Source organism: Arvicola amphibius, chromosome 8 (assembly GCF_903992535.2).
Source record: "Arvicola amphibius chromosome 8, mArvAmp1.2, whole genome shotgun sequence".
Lineage (NCBI taxonomy): Eukaryota > Metazoa > Chordata > Mammalia > Rodentia > Cricetidae > Arvicola > Arvicola amphibius.
The window spans coordinates 121,577,094-121,603,117 of record NC_052054.1 but is presented as its reverse complement, the minus strand read 5'-3'; the positions used below and the strand labels follow the sequence as shown (position 1 = coordinate 121,603,117).

At 39.3% G+C, this 26,024-nt stretch overlaps 1 protein-coding gene across 1 annotated transcript in view; it reads left to right on the top strand.

Annotated features, from left to right (window-relative positions):
- Positions 1-26,024, top strand: part of Spag16 (sperm associated antigen 16) — a 961,928-nt gene that overhangs the window by 59,143 nt on the left and 876,761 nt on the right. The window contains exons 8-10 of the mRNA XM_038341053.2: positions 12,047-12,117; positions 21,785-21,825; positions 24,199-24,308. Of these exons, the coding sequence (XP_038196981.2) occupies positions 12,047-12,117; positions 21,785-21,825; positions 24,199-24,308 (222 nt within the window). The remainder of the gene's footprint in view (positions 1-12,046; positions 12,118-21,784; positions 21,826-24,198; positions 24,309-26,024) is intronic.

Here is a 26,024-nt window from a genome sequence, read left to right as displayed (position 1 = left end):
CTATGCCCTTAATATTCTTTTGTTGTTTTCTGCACATTTTAACTTATGCCCAAACTCAGAAGCTACAAAAGCTTGCTTGATGATAATACAGTTCCTATAATATTAAGATGTTTTAAAATAATGTTATTTTTGTTTCTTCATTAAAATTCTTAACCATTAAAATATGAAACATCACTGTTTCGATGCCTTTTGTATTTGGATTTTAATTTTGTGTCCTTGAGTATTTAAATAATATTGTAAGCAATACTGAATAAAATGAATGTTTTAATTATCTAAATTTTAACCACATTTATTTCAAGCTCTAAAAGTCTGATTTCCTTGATTCTTTTTACACTAACACTGGTAAGTATTAGTGATGTTTCTCATTGTTTTGACAAAACTTTGACAATACTTGAGAGAAGGAAATGAAGGGGGGAAGAGTTCCCAGTTGAGGGTGCAGTCCATTATGGCAGGGACACCATGGTACAGGAGTGTGAGACAGCTGTTACCATGGCATCCACTGTCAGGAAGCTGAGAAATAAGGTTGCTCTTTCTCAGCTTGCTTCCTCATTTTTATTCAGTTAAGAACCCAGCCCCTGGAGTGGTGTTGCCTGTATTCTTTCAAGATGGGTCTCTCCTCCTCAGTTCTTCCTCTAAAGAGCATCACAGAACCGTTCAGAAGTGTGCGTCTATAAATTCTAAATCCAGTGAAGTTGACAATGAAGACTAAAGCTTGCAGCTTGCTTACACTGTCCTTGGGTCCTTGACTTCTACTTCTGCAATCTGAGCAGAGCTGGCTCTGCCATCCCATCTGCTGTGTGTCTCAGGCTAAGTTATATGCTTGGAATCATTCTCCTACCCCTTGTTTCTAACATGACAGTGGTTTCTTAAGTTAGTCAAAGGCCATGTTGAGGACATTCAGGATGTGCATACAGTCTTTGGGTTTCAGACTTAATTACTGCCTTATTAGAAAAGGATAAGAATTGGGAGTAATCATGTGAATCTTAGTAGTTTGTAAATTAGTCCGGAAATATTCAGGTCTTTTATATTTTCTTACACATTAAACATGGATGAGTTACTTGCCTTTAGGACTGATATTTTGTGAAGTGAATCAGGTTTTAATTTTATATAACATGGCACAGATGCACAGAAAACTGTTGTGACTATAAAAACTGGTTTGATTTGTCCTTTAGCCCATACTCCTGCTAAAGACAAAAGATCATCTAGATCCTTCTGGGTTAAAATATCCTGTTAAACTTAGCACATGATGTATAAAAATGATATTAATTGCTTAGCAAAAATTAATTTTCTATTAAATTTCTTCATTATTATGGGTCAAAAGGCCACATAAATATTCATATGTGTAAAGTCTACATTCTAGTCTCTGTCTGCTTTCTGATGTTGTTTATTAATTAGGTTTTCTCATTTTTGGTGCTGTGTTCCTAGTAGTTCTTTTAAATGCAAGTTATGGAACCTGGCTAACTCCATTGACTTTGTTATTGTAGCTGTGAGCATTTAGCAGTATATCATGCCAGATTTGTGTTCCTGGTCTAGTATTTTAAATGATAACATTTCTGAGGCTGGAGAGATAGCTTAGTAGTTAAGAGCACTTGTTATTCTGGAAGGGCTTCCAGAACCCATGTGGTAGTTCACAACCATCTATTATCCTAGTTTCAGGGGATCTGATGTCTTTTCTGACCTGCATGGTTACCAGGCTCATAAGTGGTGTACATACTGTCATTTCATTTAGGCAAAAATGCTCATACACAGTAAATAAGCCTGAAACAAAACTATTTTAATGCTAACAGTCCTATGTACTCTACTGAAGTATGAAGAGGACTGGGTGCAGAGTTTCTAAGTACCACCTGAAAGGTCCCATAGTGTTTTAGAATATTATAAAATGTGAAAGTTCCGTAAAGCACAGCATTGTTCGCGGCTGCTCCCTGAGGAAGGAGGAGTGTGTGTACTGTATTTGCAGCAATTTCAAACTACTTGTTTTGTTTGTCCTTTGCTTCAATCCTTTCTCATGCCTGACCTCTGATTTCTCCTCTCTTGGGCTCTAACTCCTTGTGTTTCTTTGTTCTGTCGTAGGGGCTATGTTTCTATACCCCCCCATTTGTCTCAGCAATCTTTACACCTCTTCTTATTTTTACTTGGTTTAAAAAAAAAAAGAATACAGATTTGGAAAATATTTACTGTTGGGAAATACTAGAATTTATTTCTTGATGTTGAAAATGGAGCAGTTATGTTTTTAAAAAAAGGTTTATTCTCTCAGGTACATATGCCGTTCAAAGTTGTAGGCTCATAACAGTATGAAAATGTCATATTTAAATAGATTCACTAAGAATGAAGTTGATCCTGGGTACTTGATAGTTTTTCAGGTATGGTTTATAGATATCAGTGCAAATATGATATGAAATCCAACATTTTTCTGTTAAGCTCTGTATTATACATGATCACTCACACACAAAATATTTTATTTAAACCTAAAATGGGTCAAATGATTGATTAAGCAATAATAATTAAGTTTATACAATAATACCAGTAAATAGGCTTATGAAAAGTTGTGTATCTGTAGGTTAAAAGGGTCAGTCAAAGTCTTCTCTTGTAATCTGTCTTGCCTTATGGGCTGTGCTAATGCCATGATTTCTTAGGCAGCTGACAGCTCTTGGGTCTGGGGGCCGGCCCACGTTCCAGTCGGAAACAGCACTGCTGTCAATGGCCCAATTAGCTGACACATTTTCATCAGTTACCAGTTTCCTGAAAACTGCTTCTGCACTGGATGTGATGATACAGGCCTGCACTCCCAGCAGGCCATCCTGGGTTATACAGTGGCACTGGGAGCAACAGCTGTAGAAAATTAGCAGTGTTACTCTTACTTGGTTTTTGTCCCGTGTTTTGTTGTTCCTGTTTGAGTCACTTTGTCTCTTAATGCAAAGGGGGTGTGTGCTTAAATAGTGGTCTGTCTGTAGTGCCCTTCATCAGCGTTGTAGAGTTACTGGCAAGCATAAGTCATTCTAGTGCATTGCAGGACAGTGACCTCAGATTCATGGCTGTATATCAGAAAAGAATGTGAGTTAAACTGGGAAATTAACAAATACACCTGAAATAGAAAAAAAAAAAAAAGGGTCAGTCAAAGAAATCCACCCTGGCCCTGTAACCAGAACTAATTAAAGAAATACTTTATTCCTAAACCCAGAGCCAAAGAATAACGCCCTAACTCTCAAACCAGAGCCAACAAAACACACTTTGGCCCTAGAACCAGAGCCAGTGAAGGAAATATGCGTTAGCCCTGAAATTAGAGCCAGAAAGCTTAAAAAAGGCCAGTAATGAAAAACACAGTTTGGCCCTGAAACCAGAGCCAATTCTACCCCTTGACCAACAGAAACATAAAACCAACCAACCTCTGTGCAAGAAGGAAACGAATCCCTGAGCACCCTGACTCAGAACCCACAGCCAGTGAGAGAAACGTTTTATCCCTGAGCCCAGAACCAAAGACACACACCCTGATTCTGAAACCAGTGCCAAAGAAACACACTTTGTCCCCAGATTCAGAACCAGTGAAAGAAATATACCCTGGCCCTAAAATTTGAACCAAAAGGCTAAAAAGAAACAGTGAAAGAAACACAATTTGGCCCTGAAATCAGAGCCATCTTTGCCCCTGATCAACTAAACTAGCCAATCCCTGAGCAAGAAAACTAAACAATTTCTGAGCAGAAAACCTTCTCCCTAGGAAAACTACACCACGAAGAATCGCTATGTAAGCCCCTCTGCCTGTTCTGGGGCCGGCTGTCCTTTTCCAAGCTGGGAGAGACAGTCATTATCCTGGACTCCTCCTTCCCAAATCTCTTTCTTAAAAGATTTTTGGGTGAAGATCTCCATTCTCCAGAACAGAATAGAAGAACCTTGCTGAGATGTCTCTTAGGATACCAAACAGAAAAACCTTGCTAAGATATTCCCTTAAGGGGACTGAGCAAGGCTGAGCAGAACAGAAGAACAGAGGAGCCTTGCTGAGACATTCACTTGGGGAAGGGAGGATGCTGAGCAAGGCTGAGAAGAAAAAGTAACAACTTTTCACCAGAGCTGGAGGAGATTGCTACATTCCTTCAGTGGCTTCTTCTTTAGCAGAGTGTAGCAGAAGTAACATCTGGGGCCCCAGAAGAATGAATAGCCCTGCTAGGACATTTCTCAGGGGAACAGAGGAGAACTCATCTGTAATGGCTCTCTCTAGGAGAGAAACAGGATTTCTTTTTTTATGGTTTATTTTTTTTAGATTTAAAAATTTCCATCTCCTCCCCTCTTCCTCCCCCTTCCCTCCCCTCTTCTCCACCCATACCCCTCTTCCCTCCCTCTCCAGGCCAAGGAGCCATCGGGGTTCCCTACTCTATGTTAAGACCAAGGTCCTCCCAACTCCCCCCAGGTCCAGGAAGGTGATTAACCAAGCTGAGAAGGCTCCCACAGAGCCCGTCCATGCAGAAGAATCAAAGCCCAGCGCCATTGTCCTTGGCTTCTCAGTCAGCCTCCACCGTCGGCCACATTCAGAAAGTCCGGTTTGGTCTCATGTTCCATCAGTCCCATTCCAACTGGAGTTGGTGAACTCCCGTTAGTTCTGTCCCACCGTCTCCATGGGTGAACGCACCCCTCACGGTTCTGACTTTCTTTCTCATGTTCTTCCTCCTGCTCCTCATCAGGACCTTGGGAGCTCAGTCCGGTGCTCCAATGTGGGGCTCAGTCATTTTCTTCATCTATCGCCAGGTGGAGGTTCTATGGTGATATGCAAGAAATTCATCAGTATGGCTATAGGAACTGGCCTTTTCAGGCTCCCTCTCCTCAGCTGCCCAAAGAACTAACTGGGGGCGTCTCCCTGGAAACCCGGGAACCCCTCTAGGGTCAAGTCTCTTGACAACCCTCAGATGGCTCCCTTAATTAAGATATATGCTTCCCTGCTCCCATATCTACCCTTCCTGTATCCCAAAGCATCCCATTCCTCCGAGCTCCCCTCATTCTACCCTTCACGCTTTTCTCTCCCCATCTTCCCTTGGCCCCGTCTCGCCCTACCCTCAAGTTCCTAATTTTTGCCCAGCAATCGTGTCTACTTCCAATATCCAGGAGGATGACTATATGTTTTCTTTGGGTTCACCTTCTTATTATCTTCTCAAGGATCCCGAATTATAGGCTCAATGTCCTTTAATTATGGCTAGAAACCAATTATGAGTGAGTACATTCCATGTTCATCTTTTTGGGTCTGGGTTACCTCACTTAGAATAGTGTTTTCTATTTCCATCCATTTGCATGCAAAATTCAAGATGTCATTGTTTTTTACCGCTGAGTAGTATTCTAACATGTATATATTCCACAGTTTCTTCATCCATTCTTCCACTGAAGGGCATCTAGGTTGTTTCCAGGTTCTGGCTATTACAAATAATGCTGCTATGAACATAGTTGAACAAATGCTTTTGTAGTATGATTGGGCATCTCTTGGGTAAATTCCCAAAAGTGGAATTGCTGGGTCATGGGATAGGTTCTAGCAATAGCAATAAGACAACATAAGGGGATCAAGGGGATTCGATTTGGAAGGGAAGAAGTTAAACTTTCGTTATTTGCAGATGATATGATAGTGTACATAAGCGACCCCCAAAACTCCACCAAAGAACTCCTACAGCTGATAAACTTCTTCAGTAACATGGCAGGATACAAGATCAACTCCAAAAAATCAGTTGCCCTCCTATACACAAAGGATAAGGAAGCAGAGAGGGAAATCAGAGAAGTATCACCTTTCACAATAGCCACAAGTAGCTTAAGATATCTGGGAGTAACTCTAACCAAGGAAGTGAAGGATTTATTTGACAAGAATTTTAAGTCTTTGAAGAAAGAAATTGAAGAGGATACCAGAAAATGGAAGGATCTCCCTTGCTCGTGGATTGGGAGGATCAACATAGTAAAAATGGCAATTCTACCAAAAGCAATCTATACATTCAGTGCAATCCCCATCAAGATCCCATCAAAATTCTTCAGATATTGAGAGGACAATAATCAACTTTATATGGAAGAACAAGAAACCCAGGATAGCCAAAACACTCTTATACAATAAAGGAACTTCTGGAGGCATTACCATCCCTGACTTCAAACTCTATTTATAGAGCTACAGTATTGAAAACAGCTTGGTATTTGCATAAAAACAGAGAAGTCGACCAATGGAATCGTATAGAAGACCCGGATCTTAAACCACAAACCTATGAACACCTGATTTTTGATAAAGGAGCCAAAAGTACACAATGGAAGAAAGAGGGCATCTTCAACAAATGGTGCTGACATAACTGGATGTCAACCTGTAGAAGAATGAAAGTAGATTCATATCTATCACCATGCACAAAACTCAAGTCCAAAAAGATCTCAATATTAATCTGAACACACTGAGCTTGATAGAGGAGAAAGTGGGAAGTACTCTACAACAAATGGGCACAGGAGACCGTTTCCTATGTATTACCCCAGCTGCAAAGACATCAAGGGCAACATTGAATAAATGGGACCTCCTGAAGCTAAGCAGCTTCTGTAAAGCAAAGGACACTGTCACTAAGACACAAAGGCAGCCTACTGACTGGGAAAAGATCTTCACCAACCCCACAACAGACAAAGGTCTGATCTCTAAAATATAAAAGAAACAGGATTTCTATATCCTGCAGGGAGATCATGCCCACCACACAACATCTTCTTGAGAAGTCAGGACAGCTTTCCTCCAGGGCTGAGCTGTCCTATTGCAGTTTCAGCCTCCAGAGCTGTCCTATTGCCTCCCTAGGTATAGTCTGGTTTCCTAATAAGTCAGGATGTCTTTGCATCTCCAGAGCTGTAACACTCATGCTCACTTACAGTATCTATTATCCATATACTAAGAAGTAGATAATATATAATTTGCGGAAACCAAGTTACTAGGTGGCAAAATGACAGTCAGATATCACACTGTTATAGTCCCTGAGCCAATTATCCTGATCCCAGAATTAGGAAAAAGACTATGGTTTAAATCCTAAACATTCTCTTGGGAAGCAAGCCATGCCTGTGACTTCAGGACTGAGCCTGTTTGGTTAGCTTTAATATAAAGACTTTTCCAACAAACTTTTTCTTTAAGAGCTTATTTATCAGGTATACGCTGACTGTCCAACTATTGATTAATATTCTGACCTAAAACTATTAGTGTCATGAAGTCACAGAATTAATTTAATCAAAATATTTGTAAAAGAAAAATTTATTTAAATATATGAAAATTTTACCTATGATTCATCACAGAGGATAGATCACATTAATGCTAATTTTTAAACATAAGGGTAGAATTGGGTATGCTCTGAGAATTCCATTTTAACTCTCACCCTAAAGATGTGAGTTAAGGGCAGCAAAAGGAATCTCCTGTTTACTGTGGAAATCCTGATCATCACTTCCTTAAATCCTTATGTTAATGAGTATTTAACTTACTTTGTTTTAGTAAGAGTAGTTTATAGCATACATAATATTTGCATTGTGAAGTGTCAGAATTTAGAATTTTTAGAATTAAAATTCCTCGAGAATTTCACTCATGAGTACTGTATTAATACCATTTCCCACCCTCCTCCTTCCTGTTCCAGATTCTCCTATGTTTCCAGAACGTCATCTCAAATTCAGTCTTCTTCTATGTTATTATTGTTGCATTCATACACAAAATAATTGCATTTATAAATGCAACCTATGATTCCATTTAGTGTTACTCATACGTGTATTATTTAGGGCAGACACTTGGGATAAGAAAACCTATCAAGTGGCTCATCTCAAGAAGCAAACGATTTTTGCTCTTTCAGGAGCTGCTAACTGTAGGGTAAAAGGATCAACGAAAGAAACCCACCCTGGCCCTGAAACCAGAGCCAATTCTGCCCCCGATTAACTGAACATAAAGCCAGTGAATCACTGAACCAAAAAACTGGCCAGTCTGAGCTTGTCCAAGCTTAAGGGTATTAAAATCTGACCAATACCCTCCCTAACAATCTCTCTGGAAAAACTCTGTCTCAAAGAAGTTCTAGGTAAGTCCTTCTGCATGTTCAGCTTTCAGCTGTTCTTCTCCAACCTGGCAGATGCAGCCACTCCCCTGAATTTCTTCTTCCCAAATAAATCTCTTGAAAGAGTTTTGGGTGAAGATCTTTCACTGGTGCAGAGTAGAATCTCTGCTGGGAAGTTCCCTTAGGGAATCAGAGCAGAAAAAGAAGCAACTGACACCTCTGCTAGGATGCTCCATTAGGGGAGCAGAGCCAAAGTAAGAACTTTTTCACTGGAGCTCTTTGCTACATTTCTGCAGAGGTTTCCCGCTTAGCAGAGTGAAGCAGAGGAAAGGCCAGAGCTCAGCAGAAATTGATACCTACCTTTGCTGGGAAGCTCCCTTAGGGGATGGAGCACAACTCAGCTCTAATGGCTCTCTCTTGCAGAGGATCAGGATTGCCACATCCTGTGGGAAGACCATCCCCCACGAGACACCCCCGCTTCTGACAAGTCAGGATACCTTTCTTTGCAGAGCTGTATGTATCCGGGATACTTTCCCTCCACAGAGTCAGGTATAGCCCGACTTCCCCACAAGTCGGGATACTTTTCCCTCCAGAGCTGTAATACTTACATTAATTGCTCTTCATCTTGGGGTAAAGCCTTTGAGATTTCCCCTATCAATGTGGATAAGTGTAGCTATCAGAATTTGAAAAATTTTATGCTTTTCAATTTATATCTTAAAGAGTGAAAGTGTAGATTTACTATATAAAAATCTAGTAAGCACATGCTTTTAAATTCCTTTGGTTCATAAGAAACATTAACATGACACTTTTATCTAAAACTTAAAATCTTATGATTCTAATTGTCAGCTTTGCAACTTTATGGAAATAATTTTCACAATTTTAATGGATATTTATTTTTCTGAAAATTTCATAATTCATAAAATCCAAACAGTAATTGATTAGAAAGTAATTGGTTAATTGTCACTTTCAGTTTGATGGAATTTACAGTTGCCATGGAAACACACCTCTGGGCAGGTCTCTGCCCTTCCAGAAAGGTTTAACTGAAAATAGAATAACAATGCTGTGGCTTTAAGTTCAGGACCAAATAAAATGAAGATAGCAAGCTGAGTACCAGAATTTTTCTGTTTCCTGGTTACATATGCGGGGTGACTAGCTCTCCCGTGCACCTGTCCTCACATCTCTCTCCCACGAGAAACTGTGAGGTGAAACCTGCATCCCCAGTTGCTTTTCAGGCAGCTGTCAAAGTCACATGTAAAGCATCAATGCAGATAACTGGTACTGAAGAGTGGGGTGCTCACTGGGATACACCTACCCACGTGGTTCCCAGAAGCTGAGGTGTTGGCTTCTGGGAAGAATGAGTTTGGGACTTTGGGCCAGAAAGTGTCTAGCGTGCCAAAGGTAGAGCCTAATCCACTATTCCAGGAGCTGTTAGAAGTGAACACAATGAAAAAAACGCAAAACGTGGAGGCCCAGCTCATGCGGTTTCAGAGAGCAAGGAGTCTGAACAAGGGATGTTATATTCTCGAAAAGAATCTGGCTGAGTTCTCCTTGTATTTTATGAATGGGAAAGAGATTTAATTAAAAATTAATGGACTAAGGTATCTGACAAAAGAAATTTCTCTTTAATGATTATAGATGCTATCTCAGCTGTCACCTTGTCTGTAGCTTCCAGTCCAACCACATTCCTGTCCTTAACAAATAATTTTCAGTTGAGATTATTGAGATGTTAGAGGACAGGACCATACTGAGGGAAGCTGTAGGCGCAGAGTAGAGCCCATCCAAGAGAAGCAATGTGTTCTGCAGGCAGCCATACGGTGATTGTGGATCTGCCCAGTTCCATTGAAGTCCAGATGATTCCATCACTAGTTATAAGGTTTAAAAGCTCCTCATAGCCAAGTATCCAAAAAACTGACTCATATTTCTTATTCTAAGACTCTGTTCAAATTAACAACTTAACACAAACTAGAGCCATAGAGAAGAGGAAACCCCAACTGAGAAAATGTCTCTATAACACTGACTTATAGGAAAATCTCTGGGGGCAGTTTCTTGATTCATGATTGATGTGGGAGGGTCCAGTTTGTTGTGTATTGTTTTCCGCTCTGGTCCTGGCAAGAAAGCAAACTTAACAAGACATGAGGAGCAAGTGAGTAAGCAATGTTCTTCTATGGCCTCTTCTGCAGTTCCTGTCTTTAGAGTCCTGCTTTGAGTTCCAATCCTGAGTTCTCTCCATGGTGAACGAAAGCTGCATTTTACTCTCTAGGCTGTTTTTGATTATGGTGTTTACTACAGCAACAGAAACCTAAATAAGACAGAGTGTTTCCAGAAATAATTCCCAGTTTTGTAGCATGTAAGAGTTTGACCAACAAGATAAACAATGTGGGATTTGTATAATTTAAAGTAGAAGTAAATGTCTGTTGTCTTAAATTATAGAAATGGTCCAGTGAATAAACGTGTTTGTGTGTGTGTGTGTGTGTGTGTGTGTGTGTGTGTGTGTGTGTGCAATAGACAAATTTGCATGTAGGAGAATACTGAATAGCTAAATAGACTATTATTCTCTCAGGGAGATGTAACTTGACAATTCAGTAGTTAAGTGTTGGATGTACTTAAAGACTCACTTCCAAAGGCAATGTTGATACACAGAAAAAGGAACACCCCACGTCACTGCAGTGAAGAAATCTGGCCAACTCCCTCTTCCATGTACCAAGGTTAAGATCATCAGCTGAAGTCTTGTTGACAGCAAGTACCTGTGAGGTATGTGTGCTACATGAGAATTGCACTGTGCCCCACACTCAGGTTCATGTTCTCCACAAACGATGGCTTAATGTTAATACATTACCATTACCATTACGTGTAGCACACATAATATAGAGAAATTATGACATTTCTCCTCTGTTGGAGCCCTCCTGAAATCCCTAATTATAGTTTAACTACAGGAAAAGCAAGTCCTGCAGTGTCCTTTCCAACCACTACTTTCCAAGCAGTCAAAGGCATACCAATAAAGGTGAATTTCAGAAAGGTTTAAGTCCAGAGGAGGCTGAAGGACACAGTGACTGAGTGCAAGGTGATATTCTGCATGGACTCTGGGGGCATAAATGAGAACAAAAGAAACAGACTTCATGGTAATGGTAATGTATTAACATTAAGCCATCGTTTGTGGAGAACATGAACCTGAGTGTGGGGCACAGTGCAAATTCTCAGCACTGATCAACCACTAATTTATGATGCTTATGGTGTTCTGATGAGTTTATAATCCATTCACCTTCTGAAGACACTGATCTGCCATTTGTTTTACCCTAGCATACCATTAGTGCCCATCAGCTGATTAGAGTTTATCTGCTACTTTTAAAAGTAAATATATTGATATTTAATGATAGTTAAGAAATGTGTACATTTGTATGTAATTAAACAGGAGGTATTTTATGTTTGGATAATTATGTACAGTAAAGAATGAGATGTCTTTAAAGATTGAATTTTAAATTTGGGTTGTGTAGATAAAGCTATACCAGCTGATGTCTGTAATTATAAGATACAATTGATAAAACAGATTACCCATGTAATAGATAATTGTTATGGGCATACAATAGTTGTTCACATTTTGGTTTCTGACTAATATTTATTCTGTAGTTTATAAATAAAAGAATAAATTGCATAGGTTATAGATTAAAAAATACAAATTTTGAAGAAATTTCAGCTGAGAAAAATCCTTTCTCAAAGTAGAGCTGAACAACTGTCAAAATATCAAAGAGCATCCTTGGTTTAAGAAATTATGCTGTAATATGCATACTTTAGATGCTTTTTGTAGTGGATGATTAATCGTTGACTGTGTAATTGACTTTTAACTAAAATAATGCCATCTTTCAGATAAAGTTCATGTTTGATGTTTTATGACTTAAAAGCATGGATTTGAGAGAGATTAATATTTTTGATATTTTGCAATCATCTATTAAACATTACATTTTACTTAACATTTAAAATTCATTTACTGTATATTGCACTTGAAGTATAATGTATTATATCTAAATGAACATGTTTGCATTATTTGCTTTTAGATTTCTGGGCTTCAAGCAACACTGAAGAACATAGACATCAGACATATACAGGCTCCTATAATCAAAGGTAAAAACATATTATGAATGTCTAATTTTTAGTCCTGACCTGGAGATATTTCAGCTTTATTTATGACCAGCTTTCTAGATATGTTTAAGAGAGAATAAAGGTTTTGGAAACTAGTTTGTAAATAAACAGATCACTAGGAAATCCAGATATGACACCATAGAAACTTATTTTAAACAAAATATGTTTTAGATACTATAGAAAGACTTCTGGTCTGAGAATGATGAAATATACTGGCACCCAACTAGCCTTCTTCCCACAGATGTCACTTGAGCTAAAGGGTAAATAAGACAACAGAGTTTAGGCATTGGCAACTATACAGTGCAAGTTTAAGAAGATAAAATAGAGAAAGAAAAACTATAGACAGCTCCATAGTCAACCATGGTATCATGTTTCAGACTACTTCCAAACCAAACCGCATGCAAATAGGAAGCTAGAACATGGCAGTCTTACTGAAATGAAAAGGAAAATATCATAGTTCAGAGCTGCTAAAAACAATTAGAATCTGTAGAAAATGTCATAGAGAAGGAATTGCACTGAACAGTGGCTGCTTCTATGAGGGAGTTAAATATGAGTCCTTAGTTGATGACATGGCATCCTGTATATCAGAGGTCTGCTTGAGTTTTGCAATAGAGGGAAATTTCTGTAGGATTAAGAAGAGACCAGAAATCTCAAGGTCAAGCCCTGGTAGGAGCTATTAGAGAATAACTGTGCCTGGTGAACATGTCATTTTCTGTCCAGTTCATAACTAAACATTTGAATTTGAATTTACATATATATATATGTGATTCACAGTCAAGATGAGAAATAATAAATGGTGAGGCCGTAGTGGTGCACACCTTTAGGCAGCTGGACCTCTGAGTTTGAGGTCAGTCTAATTTACAGAACAGTTTCCAGGACAGCCAGTGCTACACAGAGAAATCTTGTTTCAAAAACCCAAACCAAATTAAACCAAAATAAAACAACAACAACAACAACAAAACAGCAATAACAACAATAAAAATGAAACCAACCCTGAAATGCTTCAGGTATTGAATTTAACAAATGAAAGAATGCTGAACGAGCGTTTGTGAATATGTTCAATGACAAACTCACATATCAAAAGGAAAAGAAATCTCAGTGTGGGAGCTGTGACACAGAATGTCATATAGTGTACCCTTTATTCTACACGTCTTTACTTGTAAGTGTTCATCGCAGTGAGTCATTGATTCAAGGCATCTGGTTTCTGCTACACCCTCTATATTGGACACTCACTGGGACACCTCTTGGATATCCTGTTGTTGCCTTAGGTCACTGAGATTCTGTAGCTTTGGAGCTACAGATCTGGCCTCTTCACATGCTCCAGCAGTTCACCATTGAGGTGGATATTGGGGTGAGCCAACTCATAATTCAGGTTTTGGGCCTGGGTGATAGCTGGGTTAGTCAACACCCCAGTTTTTCCTCATCCCTCATCGACACCATTACGGCAAGCTCTCAGCACTGCCCTGGCTAGCTCACCCATCGCAGCACCCAGCAAGAAGTAGGGCTAGCTCTCTTGCTCTCACACCCTCAGGACTGGCTCACCTGCACTCATGCCACCAGGGCCAGGTCTATTGTTTTGCCCAGGCAAGGGTCTGCTTTCCTGAGAATCACATTTGGTAAGGTGCAGGGTCAGCTCATCCATTCTTGTGCCCCATGGTCCCTTCTCCAGCCTGCCACAGGTGACAAGGGGTGCAGGATGGAGGAGGGCATCTCTCTTCTGTTCACTTTATCATATGGCAGATGAGTAATGTGGTCAGATCTCTCACACATTTTCACAGAACCAGATCATCCATGTCCTTGTTAACAGGGTCAGCTGTATTGTGCTGCCCAGACAAAGTCAGAGATCTTCTCTCTTGAGTTCTGCAACTGGTGAGGTTCAAGGTCAGCTCTCCTACTCTTGTGACCTCAGACATCGTCCCAGCCTTATTTTTAAACCATGCAATGAGGGCTCATCCATATATGATAAGAAATTAAGAATTTTAATAACTACACATCGATATTGGTAAAATGAAAATTATTAAACATGTCTTCAGATATTTATAGAGGAAATCAGTATGCTGTGTAGAAAGCAAAGCATTTCCTGTTTTAGTTTTTACAGATGAACAGTACTCTTTATCATACTTCTTACTCAACACTCGAGGTACTCCCTATTTCACATAGGTTAATTAATGAGTGTTCTGTGTAGCAAGAATAATGAAACCACAGAGTCAGATTTTGGGGTTCAACTCAAAAACCAGAAAAGCAAAGCTACCTAGCCACTAGAGAAGTCTTACCTCTACCAAGTCTGGGTAACTGCAGACTAAGCAGCCTAAGCAGACAGAGCCTCTCTCTCATTCTATTTAATGTTCCCTCTAGTGCTAGGATTAAAGGTGTAAGGCATCACCACCTGGATTTGTTTCTGCATTGATTTTGTGTAGCCCAGGGTGGCCTTGAACTCACAGAGATCCATCTGCCTCTTTCTTCCAAATCCTGAGATTAAAGGTGTGTCCCACCACTGCCTGACTTCTAGTGGCTTAGCTTTGTCCTTCTGATCTTTAGGCAAGCTTTATTTATTAAACCATAAATAAGCCGGGCGGTGGTGGCGCACGCCTTTAATCCCAGCACTCGGGAGGCAGAGGCAGGCGGATCTCTGTGAGTTTGAGACCAGCCTGGTCTACAAGAGCTAGTTCCAGGACAAGGCTCCAAAGCCACAGAGAAACCCTGTCTCAAAAAACCAAAAAAAAAACCCATAAATAAAATATCACTATATTCCCCCTTTTTGTGTAAAATAAAAAAGCTATAACTAATATATAAAAAACTTTATACAGTAAATACAATGACTGTATACAATATATATATATAGGCAATAAGTACATCAACAATGTTTAGTCTATTTGCTTTTGATAAATTCAGAGAAAATACTTCATATCTGTCCTATCTTGATGAGTCCAAAGTTTTGTACCTTATTTACTTCCTATCATAACTTGCTTTCTGTTTCTGATAAACACAGAAAACTATAACTATGTCTATCTAGTCTTAAACTCCCTCAAAGACCTAAGAAGAAAGTAATATTAACAAAGTAAGCAGGAAGTGCAAGCAAGTGACTTCAAAAAATTTGAGAAAAGACAGAAACAGCAAGCTGCCTAGGTGGAACCTGAAGTTCCTCTGCAAAATTGGGGCATCCATCTTCAGCTTATAGGCCTAGAATATCTGACAGACTTTTCAGTGAAGCAGAATATTCTAAAAGACTGTCCCTCTTTGTTTTGACAATGTTTGGCCGTTATTTTCTTTTGTGTCTTCCTTGTCCAATTAGGACAGGATACTGTCAGCAGTTGAGGCAAGGACATTTTCTTGCTAGGTGGCTTACATTGCAACAAAAAAGAAAACTCCATGAGGAGTTTCTTTGATGCCTATTATCTTTAGCGGGTCTTCCTTGATCGAACCTTATTTTCCTTAACCAAGAATACATCCACAGTCTCTCATTTCATGTGAAAGCAAAAGCAAAACCTCTTCTCCAAAGTAAAATATCTTTTGACTTAAATTTTGAAGTCAAGGCATTTTCAAAATACATAGGTTGGGTTTATCTAGCAACATTTATAATCAAATGTCTTTTAGCAGTTGTTGCTTCTTCTTCAGCAGTCAAACAATTCAAAGACAATACAATAATGTACAGTATTTATATTCTCTGTGTATTTTCCATCTTTATGTGGCTTTTTTACTCTATTTCTTTTATTTCTATTTTTTATTTTTTTTGTTTTTTTGAGACGGGGTTTTTCTGTGTCCTGTAACTCACTCTATAGACCAGGATGGCCTTGAACTCATAGAGATCTGCCTTCCTATGCCATCCAAGTGCTGGGATTAAAGGAGTGCACCACCACACCCAGCTACTCTATGTATCTTATAAAGGACTTTCTCTATCCTTTTTCTTTTCTCTCCCAAAGCTACGCATATTTTTAAACACACTGTAAACTGTTTAGAGCTTTTTATTTCATCTGAATCTGTCTTTCCTGTGTATCTCTTTTTCTGAACACCAGTCTTAAATCTGCTAAGCAGTTTGCCTAAGATTAAAGCTGCAGCTTTGGAGACTAGCTCCGCCCCATTCCTTAGTTTTCTGAGTCTCTAATTTCATGGCGGAGGTACTGGCAGGAGCCACATTTATTGCCACAACTCTGTGGAGTGTCTAGGTCCATGCCACCACCTAGAAGTCTGCTGCTGGCTACTCATAAATACCATTTAATTGTTTGGTGTCAGGGTCTCTTAACAAATCTTCGAGGTTTTTGCTGCTAATGCTGAGTCAGGAAACCTTTCTTTTTTCTTTTTTTTGATTGTTTCTATTGATCTATACATCTTTCTCCATTACCTTCCCTCCTCCCCTCCTCCCCTCCTTCCCTCTTCCTTTTTGCTAGCTCTTGTTACTCCCACACTCCCAATTTACTCAGGAGACCTTGTCTTTTTCTCCTTGCTATGTAGATCTATGTATGTCTCTCTTAGGGTCCTGTTTGTTGTCTATGTTCTCTTTGGTTATAGACTGTAGGCTGTTTTTTCTTTTTTATGTCTAACAGCTACTTATAAGTGAGTACATATTATATTTGTCATTTGGTGTCTTGGTTACCTCAATAAGTTTTTTTCCTAGATCCACCCATTTGAATGTGAATTTCAAGATGCCATTATTTTTTACTGCTGTGTAGTACTCCATTGTGTAAATGTACCATATTTTCTTTTTCCATTCTTTGGGTGAGGGTTGTTTCCAGGTTCTTGCTATTATGGATGATGCTGTTATGAACATAGTTGAACACATGTTCTTGTGGTTTGATTGAGCATCCTTTGGGTATATACCTAAGAGTGGTATTGCTGGGTCTTGAGGTAGAATGTTTCTTAATTTTCTGAGAAATCTCCATACTGATTTCCAAGTTTGTACAAGTTTGCCCTCTCACCAGCAATGGAAGAGTGTTCCCCATACCCCATATCCTCTCCAGCAGAAACTGTCAACAGTGTTTTTGATCTTGGCCATTCAGACAGGTGTAAGATAGAATCTTAGAGTTGTTTGATTTGCATTTCTTTGATGGCTAAAGTTATTGAGCATTTTCTTAAGTGTCTTTCAGCCATTTGAGATTTTTTTGTTGGGAATTCTCTGCTTAGGTCTGTACCCCATTTTTCATTGGATTATTTGTTCTTTTGATGTCAAGCTTCTTTAGGTTTTTGTATATTTTGGAGATCAGGGGTTGTTGAAGATCTTTTCCCATTCTGTAGACTGCCATTTTGTCTTGTTGATTATGTCCTTTGTTTTACAGAAGCTTCTCAGTTTCAGGAGGTCCCATTTATTAATTGTTTCTTTCAGTGTCTGTGCTACCGGAGTTATATTTAAGAAGTGGTCTCCTGTACCAATGCGTTCAAGTGTACTTCCCACTTTCTCTTCTTTGGAGTTCAGTGTGACTGGATTTATTTTGAGCTCTTTGATGCATTTGGACTTGAGTTTTGAGCATGGTGATTGATAGATATGGATCTATTTGCATTTCTCTACATGTAGACATTCAGTTATGCCAGACCCATTTGTTGAAGATGGTTTTTCCCCCATTGTACAATTGTGATTTCTTTGTCAAAAATAGATGTTCATAGATGTGTGGATTGATATCCAGGTCTATAATTAAATGGTCCCCTTGTCTGTTTTTATTCCAATATCAGGCTGTTTTCAGTACTGTAGCTCTGTAGTAGAGTTTGAAGTCAGCTTTGTGATGCATCTAGAAGTTCCTTTATTACACAGAATTGTTTTGGTTATCCTGCATTTTTATTTTTTCCATATGAAATCGACCATTATTCTTTTGAGGTCTGTGAAGAATTTTGCTTGGAATTTGATGGGCATTGCGTTGAAACTGTAGATATCTTTTGGTAAGATTGCTATTTTTACTATATTAATTCTACCTACACAAGAGCATGGGAGATTTTCCATTTTCTGGTGTCTTCAATTTCTTTCTTCATAGATTTAAAGTTCTTTAAAAGTTTTTCACTTGTGTGATCAACATTATGCCACGATATGTTATTTGTGGCTATTGTGAAAGGTAATATTTCTCTGATTTCTTTCTCAGCCTGTTTATCATCTGTATAAAGAAAGGCTACTGATTTTTATACTTTAAGTTCTAGCTAGAACTGTAAGACAATAAAAGGAGATCAAGGAAATACAAATCAGAAAAGAAGTCAAACTCCCATTTTTTGCTGATAATATGATAGGATGCATAAGTGACCCCCAGAATTCTACCAGGAAACTCCTACAACTCATAAACAAATTCAGTAATGTAGCAGGATACAAGGAAGCTTTTCTTTATTTGTTTTTTTTTTTTTTTTTTTTTTTTTTTTTTTTTTTTTTTTTTTTTTTGGAGACAGGGTTTCTCTGTAGCTTTGGAGCCTGTCCTGGAACTAGCTCTTGTATACCAGGTTGGTCTCGAACTCACAGAGATCCGCCTGCCTCTGCCTCCCGAGTGCTGGGATTAATGGTGTAAACCACCACCACCCGGCAAAGAAACTTTTCTTAAAGGAGCCGTGCCAAGCCTACCGGATTAATGATAGTTACCAAGAATCTGTGCTTAACTCTGTTCTTATGTGCTTAGAATACTTTTCTTTTAAAACTTTATTAGGTTTCATGTGGAAATTCTTTCCCATGTTGGGCACCATTTGTAGCACAAATAATAAAAACCCAGGAACAAATATTGGGGTTCAACTTGAAAACCAGAAAAGCAAAACAGTTTAGTCACTAGAGAAGTCTTATCTCTACCAAGATTGGGTGACCACAGACTAAGAAGACTAAACTGCATAAGCAAACAGAGCCTCTCTTTCCTCCCATTTTATATTCCTACAAGTGCTGGGATTAAATGCGTATGAGTCCCTAGTACTGGGATTAAAGGCATGGATTTCTTTCTGCATTGATCTTGTGTAGCCCAGGGAGGCTTTGAACTCACAGAGGTTCATTTGCCTCTATTTCCAAAATCCTGGGATTAAAGGTGTGTGCCACCATTGCCTGACCTCTAGCTTTACCCTTCTGATCTTTAGGCAAGCTTTATTTACAAAACCATAAGTAAAATATAATTATAGTATAGTTTAGTATCATGAGATGCTCAGTCTTGTGATGGTATACAGATGCTGTGGTCTAATTTAAAAAGATTATTATTACCTTTCAAATAGTTTTTCCTGAATTCTGTGTTTTTCATTTTCAGTTACATGTATGATTGGCCTCTTCATTTTTGTATCCTCTTATCTTAAATATTTTCTAATCGTCCCTCTGGATTAAATTAGGAGTAATTGCTTCAGTAACATTTTTCAGTTATATAATTCTTTCACAGCTCTGTTTGCTCTATAGGGGATCAGAGACTCGTAATGGTAGGTGTTATGAAGTTTGTGTTAGATGGAAGTACTCAGGAATCTGTCCAGGGACCTGAGCATCTTCAGTTATCATTGGTCGACCATGTGTATACATGAAGGATAGTTGCTGAACTTCGGGATGGAAAGGCACAACAAATCAAATTTCTATAAATTGTATTGCTTGCCTACTTGCTGTTCTAAAAATCTTATCCAGAAATCACAGATTCCTTAAAATGTTTTTTATAGTCATACAGATTTTGAAACTGCAGGTTATCAGCCAGAACTATAGAGGTTGTTACTAAAAACATCAGAAGACAAGCCTACAGATGTGGCCATGGGGACATGGGCTTTACTGGATACTGCCGAACATTAATTGATATTATATGCAATTGTCCATGAACCCTGCAAAGACAATATTGCCTGAGCCTCTCAGTCATTATACAAATATTACATGATAGGGAGTAGAAATTACGTTTATAGTACTATACTAGGAAATGAGAACCATTATTTCCTCCTAGTTTAATATATATTCTGTAATGTTTATTCTGAAAATATTGACTAATATTTACTAGAGTATATACTTTTGTAATTTAGTTTTGCTTACTGAATAATAAAATGAAGTAATCTATTACTTTCGTATGTATCATTCACATTTGCTTCCTAGTTTCTTGTGCTTTAGTTTTCTTTAGAATGTGATGTTGCATATTATCTTAGTGCTGCATGAAGTCTACTCAGATTCTGCAAATACCTCTTGGAGAGCTGAGTATTTTCGTCCCCTGCCTTCTACCTTCTCCCCTGTGGATAGTACTGGACCTTTCTTTTTCTTTTCTTTTTTTTTTTTTTTGGTTTTTTGAGACAGGGTTTCTCTGCAGCTTTTTTTAGAGCCTGGCCTGGAACTAGCTCTTGTAGACCAGGCTGGCCTCGAACTCACAGAGATCCGCCTGCCTCTGCCTCCCGAGTGCTGGGATTAAAGGCATGCGCCACCACCGCCCGGCCTTTCTTTTTCTTACATATTAAAAACAGCAAAGACTAGTGGCCTTCACAAGATCATTGACACATTGTGTGAAATAACCTGTGTAATACTTTTGTGACAGTAGCAGTTTGCCGTAAAAGATTAATCAGAGGTAGAAGATGATTATTATCTTTCAAAACTGTCATTATTTTGAATGCTTTGGTCTTTGAGAACTAAATATAGTAAAGGGTCTAGAGGGAAACACTTCCCTTTTCTCAGTCTTTCACTAGTCCCAGTGTCTCTCTGAAACTCAGGCTTCCAAGGGCGTTTAGGGCCCTAATTTGCAGCATCACCAAAGGACGACTGGAATTCTAGGTACTCAAGTCTAGTTAGTGCTTGGTGATAGTCTCTTCTGTGTAATTGTGAGGTTGTTTATAATATTTGTCTTTTCTCAAGAACTGGTCCAGGTTAGGAAACTGAGGCTAGGAAAGAAATGATGTGCCAGTTGCTTGTATTTCCTTGCTCTGATAGTCTCCAGATTCTGTAAGACAGGGTGATGCACATGCGTCGTCCAGACATGCAGAGGCAGAGGAGGATTGCAAGTTCTATGTCGGCAAGTACTACGCAACAAGATACTTAGCAAAAACTAAGAACTCATAAACAAGAAAACAAGCAAAGCTTAGCTTGTATTTAATGTACATAATGACAACATTCATAAAGATATTTTAATGCAAAAATAACATGTATGTGGACCATACCACACTCTCCGACCCTCTGACTCTCCGACCCTCCTTTCTGCTTTAGCTTTTTTTTTTTTTTTTTTTTTTTTTTTTTTTTTTTTTTTTTTTTTTTTTTTTTTTTTTTTGGTTTTTCGAGACAGGGTTTCCCTGTAGTTTCTAGAGCCTGTCCTGGAACTAGCTCTTGTAGACCAGGCTGGCCTCGAACTCAGAGATCCGCCTGCCTCTGCCTCCTGAGTGCTGGGATTAAAGGCGTGCGCCACCACCGCCCGGCACTGCTTTAGCTTTTCTATTACTCCCCTTTGGTTTCCCCAGTGTTCCTCTTGGGCTGTCATTTCATTTCAGTCTATGTTGTCCCCACTCCTTAAACACACACAACTTAAGGAAGGAAGGTATGGTATATTTGCCTTTCTGAGTCTGGCTTATTTAGCTAACTATGATAATCCAAGTTCTATCTCTACCATAAATCTAATGCTATAACTCACATTATTGACCTGTCTATTAATGTGTTAGTGAATTCACCCTCATTAGTTCTTTTAAATCAATTAGAGTGCAAGTCATATGTACCTATATGTGTGTGACTAGAAAGATGTGAACACAAAAGTCTTCTCCTGTAACTCCCCTTCCTCATGATTCCATGAGATCGCTTCTTTCTCAGGAGATCTGGGAGACAGAGGTGCAAGGACTGCCATGTGGTTTTATGCTCATTGCTATCTGTACTTAACATCGAGAGGTATAGATTAAAAAAATTGTGTAATCTTTTAAACATTATTTATTTAAAATATTGCTGTTCATTATCATTTGTCCTTTGGCCTTGTCCAACTTTGTTTATAAGCACACCAAGTCTCATGAGAGAGGAACCTGAATATGTCATGTTTGAAGACTGTTTCCGTGCTCTGTAGCTGGTTCACACTCTGATTTTATTAATCTTCCTAGGTAACGCCTCCTTGCATTTTTGGAACTAATTTTGAAATAAAACTTAAAGCATTTTAGATTGTTATATTATTAGTTAAATACCTTTAAAATTCATATAGCAATAGGATATTGGGATTTTTTGATTTTTTTAAAAATATGCTGGCGGGTCCCCCACAGCTGGCCGCGGGAAATGCTGGCGGGTTCCCTGGCACAGGCAGGCCCACAGAACAGCCAGTCCCAGGCAGAGACTCACGGGTCCCCTGGAGAGCCACCCAGGCGGGTGGGCGGGTGTGAGCAGGAGGCGAGCTCACAGAGCAGAAGCTTGGGCTGCTGGCCATGAGGTGAGCGACTGAGCAGGTTTCCAACTGCAAGCGGGCACATGGGTAGGGACATGTGACAGACACATCGTATGGATTAAAACTGGACATTTATTACTTAGAGGAGAGAAAAAGAGGAGAGAGAGAAAGTAGGGAAAGAAGGAGAAGAGGAAGAAGAGAGACAGAGAGAAGGACCTGAAAGACAGAGGGACATGTGCCTGTGCGCCAGGATGGGGACAGAGAGAGAAATACAAGATGGCAAGAGAGGTCAGGGGCCAATGGGAGTGGGCGTGGCTTTCCTCATGAAGGGACCAGGGACCAAAACCATAACAGGGATATTTGGATTTTAATCATATTTTGAAAAATATAATGTGGCTGGACATGGTGATGTACACCTTTTTTGATTTATGTTTTTATGTTTGCTTTTACAACCCAACTAAAGTTTCTCCTTTCTCCCCTCTTCCAAGTTCCCCCACACCTCCCTTTTTCCCTCCTCCTGCCCCATCTACTCTTCCTCCACTGTTTCTCTTCAGATACAGATCTTCCCAAGGATATCAGCTAGGCAACGTATATCAAGTTGCACTGAGACTAGGCAGTTCCTTTCATTAAGACTTGATGAGGCAAGCCAATAGGAGGAATGGGTCTCCCAAACAGGCACCAGAGTCAGAGACATCCCCTGCTCTCATTGTCAGGAGTCTCACACAAAGAACACGTTACAAAACTGTTACATATATGTGGAGGGACTAGGTCAGACCCATGCAGGTGCCCTGGCTATTGGTTCAGTTTCTATGAGCCTCATGTGTCAAGATTAGTTGGTTCTGTGAGTTTTCTTGTGGTGCTTTTGACACCACTGGCTTCTACAATCTTTCTGCCTCCTCTTCTGCAGGATCCCTGAGCTGTTTACACCTAATGTTAGTATCTCTGCACATTTTTATCATGATGACAGTTATTTTAGGCAACAATCTGTGACTATAGCAAAACGTCATTAGGGATTATCTCATTGGCTTTTTCTTTTTTCCTTTTTGCTTTGCCATCCATGTTTGGTTCTGTCCCAAGTCTCTGTGGTATCTTGCTTCCCAGTCCTCGTTTTGCATGTATTTGGAGGGGGTGGTGCTCACTTAGGAGGCAGAAGCAGGTCAATCTCTGAGTTCAAGGCCAGCCTGGTTTATCTAGTAAGTTATAGAACAGCCAAGGCTATACAGTGAGACCCCCCCCCCACAGCATACACGTGCACACACACACACACACACACGTACATGCGTGTACACACACACACACACACACACACACAAAGTAGAAGGGCACTGGGAAGATGACTACATGGTTAAGAGAACTTTTGGCTCTTACAGAAGACTTGGGCTTGACTGCAAACATCTCTAATTTTGGATGCAGGGGTTCTTATGCCTCCGTTGTACTCTGTGGGCACCAAGCATGCCTGCATGTATATATACACACATACATACATAGACACAAAACAGTCATACACATAAAGTACATAAATAAACCATTTATTTTGTGTGTATATGTGGTATGTGTGTGTACATGCAAGTGTGTGCCACCACACAAGTGTGGAGGTCAGAGGAAAACTAGTGGGAATCAGTTCAGTCCTCTCACCATGTGGGCCTGGAGATCAAACTCAGGTCAACAGACTTGTCAACAAGTATGGGTAAAAACTGATGTATCTCATGAGCCCATTTAATGGTACCTTATAGAGATTAGTTTTAATACTCTTATAATGCATGTATAAAAATCTTAGTCTCTACATGTTTGTCACAATCCTATCTTTTACAGGTAAATGTTTTGCTTTTGTTTTGCAGTTGGTCACAATTGTGAGAAAGAAAACAAGTCTGAAGGCCCTACTCAGAAATGCCTTCGTGAAGCCAGGGAAGAAAATGGGCATAAAACAAAGACGAAGAATGGTAAAAAGGTATGCACTTATCCATACCCCTAGCTGGTGTTTCACATTCATATCGTTGCATAAGTGCAGTCCATACAGTGTCAGCTTGTGTGTGCAAAAGGACTGCTTAGTTTATTTATGACAAGTTCTTTTGCAGGGGAAAATAGAACTTGGGTAAACAGTATTTGCAGCTTGTTAACTCGGGCACATGCTTACTAGTGAGTGGTCAGGGCAGCTCAGTGAGTGTCTGCATAGCCACTCACTGCAGTCCCAGGAGCAACAAACGTGCTCATGTTTCCACTTAGTTGCCTCTGTCCTAAAAGGAAGGCTCCTTCTTTCCCTGTGGGCTAACCTGATTTCCCTCATTTTCCTTAAAAAACAAAACAAAACACATAAAATAGAATTATGCACTATTTAAAAATTTATCTGCATATTCAATATATTTCCTTTGCAATCAAAAAAGTAATTAAAATCTTATATAAACGTGTATAGTCAAAGAAATAAAAACATGAAAAAGAAAGAATGTAAAATATGGTGGGGTTGTTTTAGTTATGTATTTGGTTACTGTGATAAAATACCCAAGGGAAAATTAAAGGGATAAAGAGCTTCTTAATAGCCACAGAGTAAGGGAGTCATGGCAACAAGAATTCAAGGCAGTTGATCGAATTGGATCTGCAGTTAGAAAATAGTGAACAATGATGTGCTTGACTCTTTTCCCTTTCATGCACTTCCAAACTTTCTCCCAGGCAGTGTGCTGCCCCCACCAAGGGCAGGTCTTCCCAGTACAGTTAGTCAATGATGACCATCCCTCGTGGGCACGGCAGAGGCTGAGCTAACCCAGGGAGCCCCCTCTATGTGTGCCTTGGCTTTCTAGGAAACTCCAGACCCATGAAGTTGACAGTCAGCAAGAACTGTCACACGGATAGTGTTCGTTGTTATGAAATTTCTATAAAATTATGAATTTGGTAATAGTTTTGAATATAAAATGTTTGTTACTAGAGAGTACTATAACTTCTGGATTTACTTTTTATTTAATTTTTAAAGATTATTTGTATTATGTGTGTATGTGTGTATGCAGTGTGCATGGGTACACCTGGATGTGGATGGGCTAGACCAAAAGAGTAAATCAGATGCTTTGGCTCCTGAGTTGCAGGCATTTGTAGAGGATTCTCTCTAGTTGTGTGGGTACTGGAATCCTAGCTTTGGCCCTCAAATGTTCTCCTAAATACTAAGTTATATGTCTAGTCCTGAGACTTATTTTTAAATGAGAATATTTTCTATTAGAATAGCTTTTAGTGGTGGTCTACTAGAAAATCAATTTTTATAAATTCAACCAATTGCATGTACGTGCATAATATCAATTACATTTTTCTCCTTTGGGGTATGCATTGGAATCAGGTATTGTGTAAAATATTAGAGTACATAATAAACATTTTCAGGATACGTTAAGCCTTGACACAGTGACTTTTGATGATCTTCAGGTAAGGGTCCTGTTCCTAGGTCATTACTGTTCGTGTCAGGTAGATTCAGTGCAGTCTGAACTTTTGGTCATGGAAGGCTTCATCACTTAGGATGTTCTCATCCAGTGATATACACATACACTCTCTTAGATGGTGTGCCACGCTTAGTGACAATTGTGTGAGCCATTTTTGAACTCTTGTAAGTCCTTATATTTGTAATGCAGGGTTGACATGCTACATGACAGAGAGTTTTGAAAACATAGAGCATATGAATTATGTACCAATG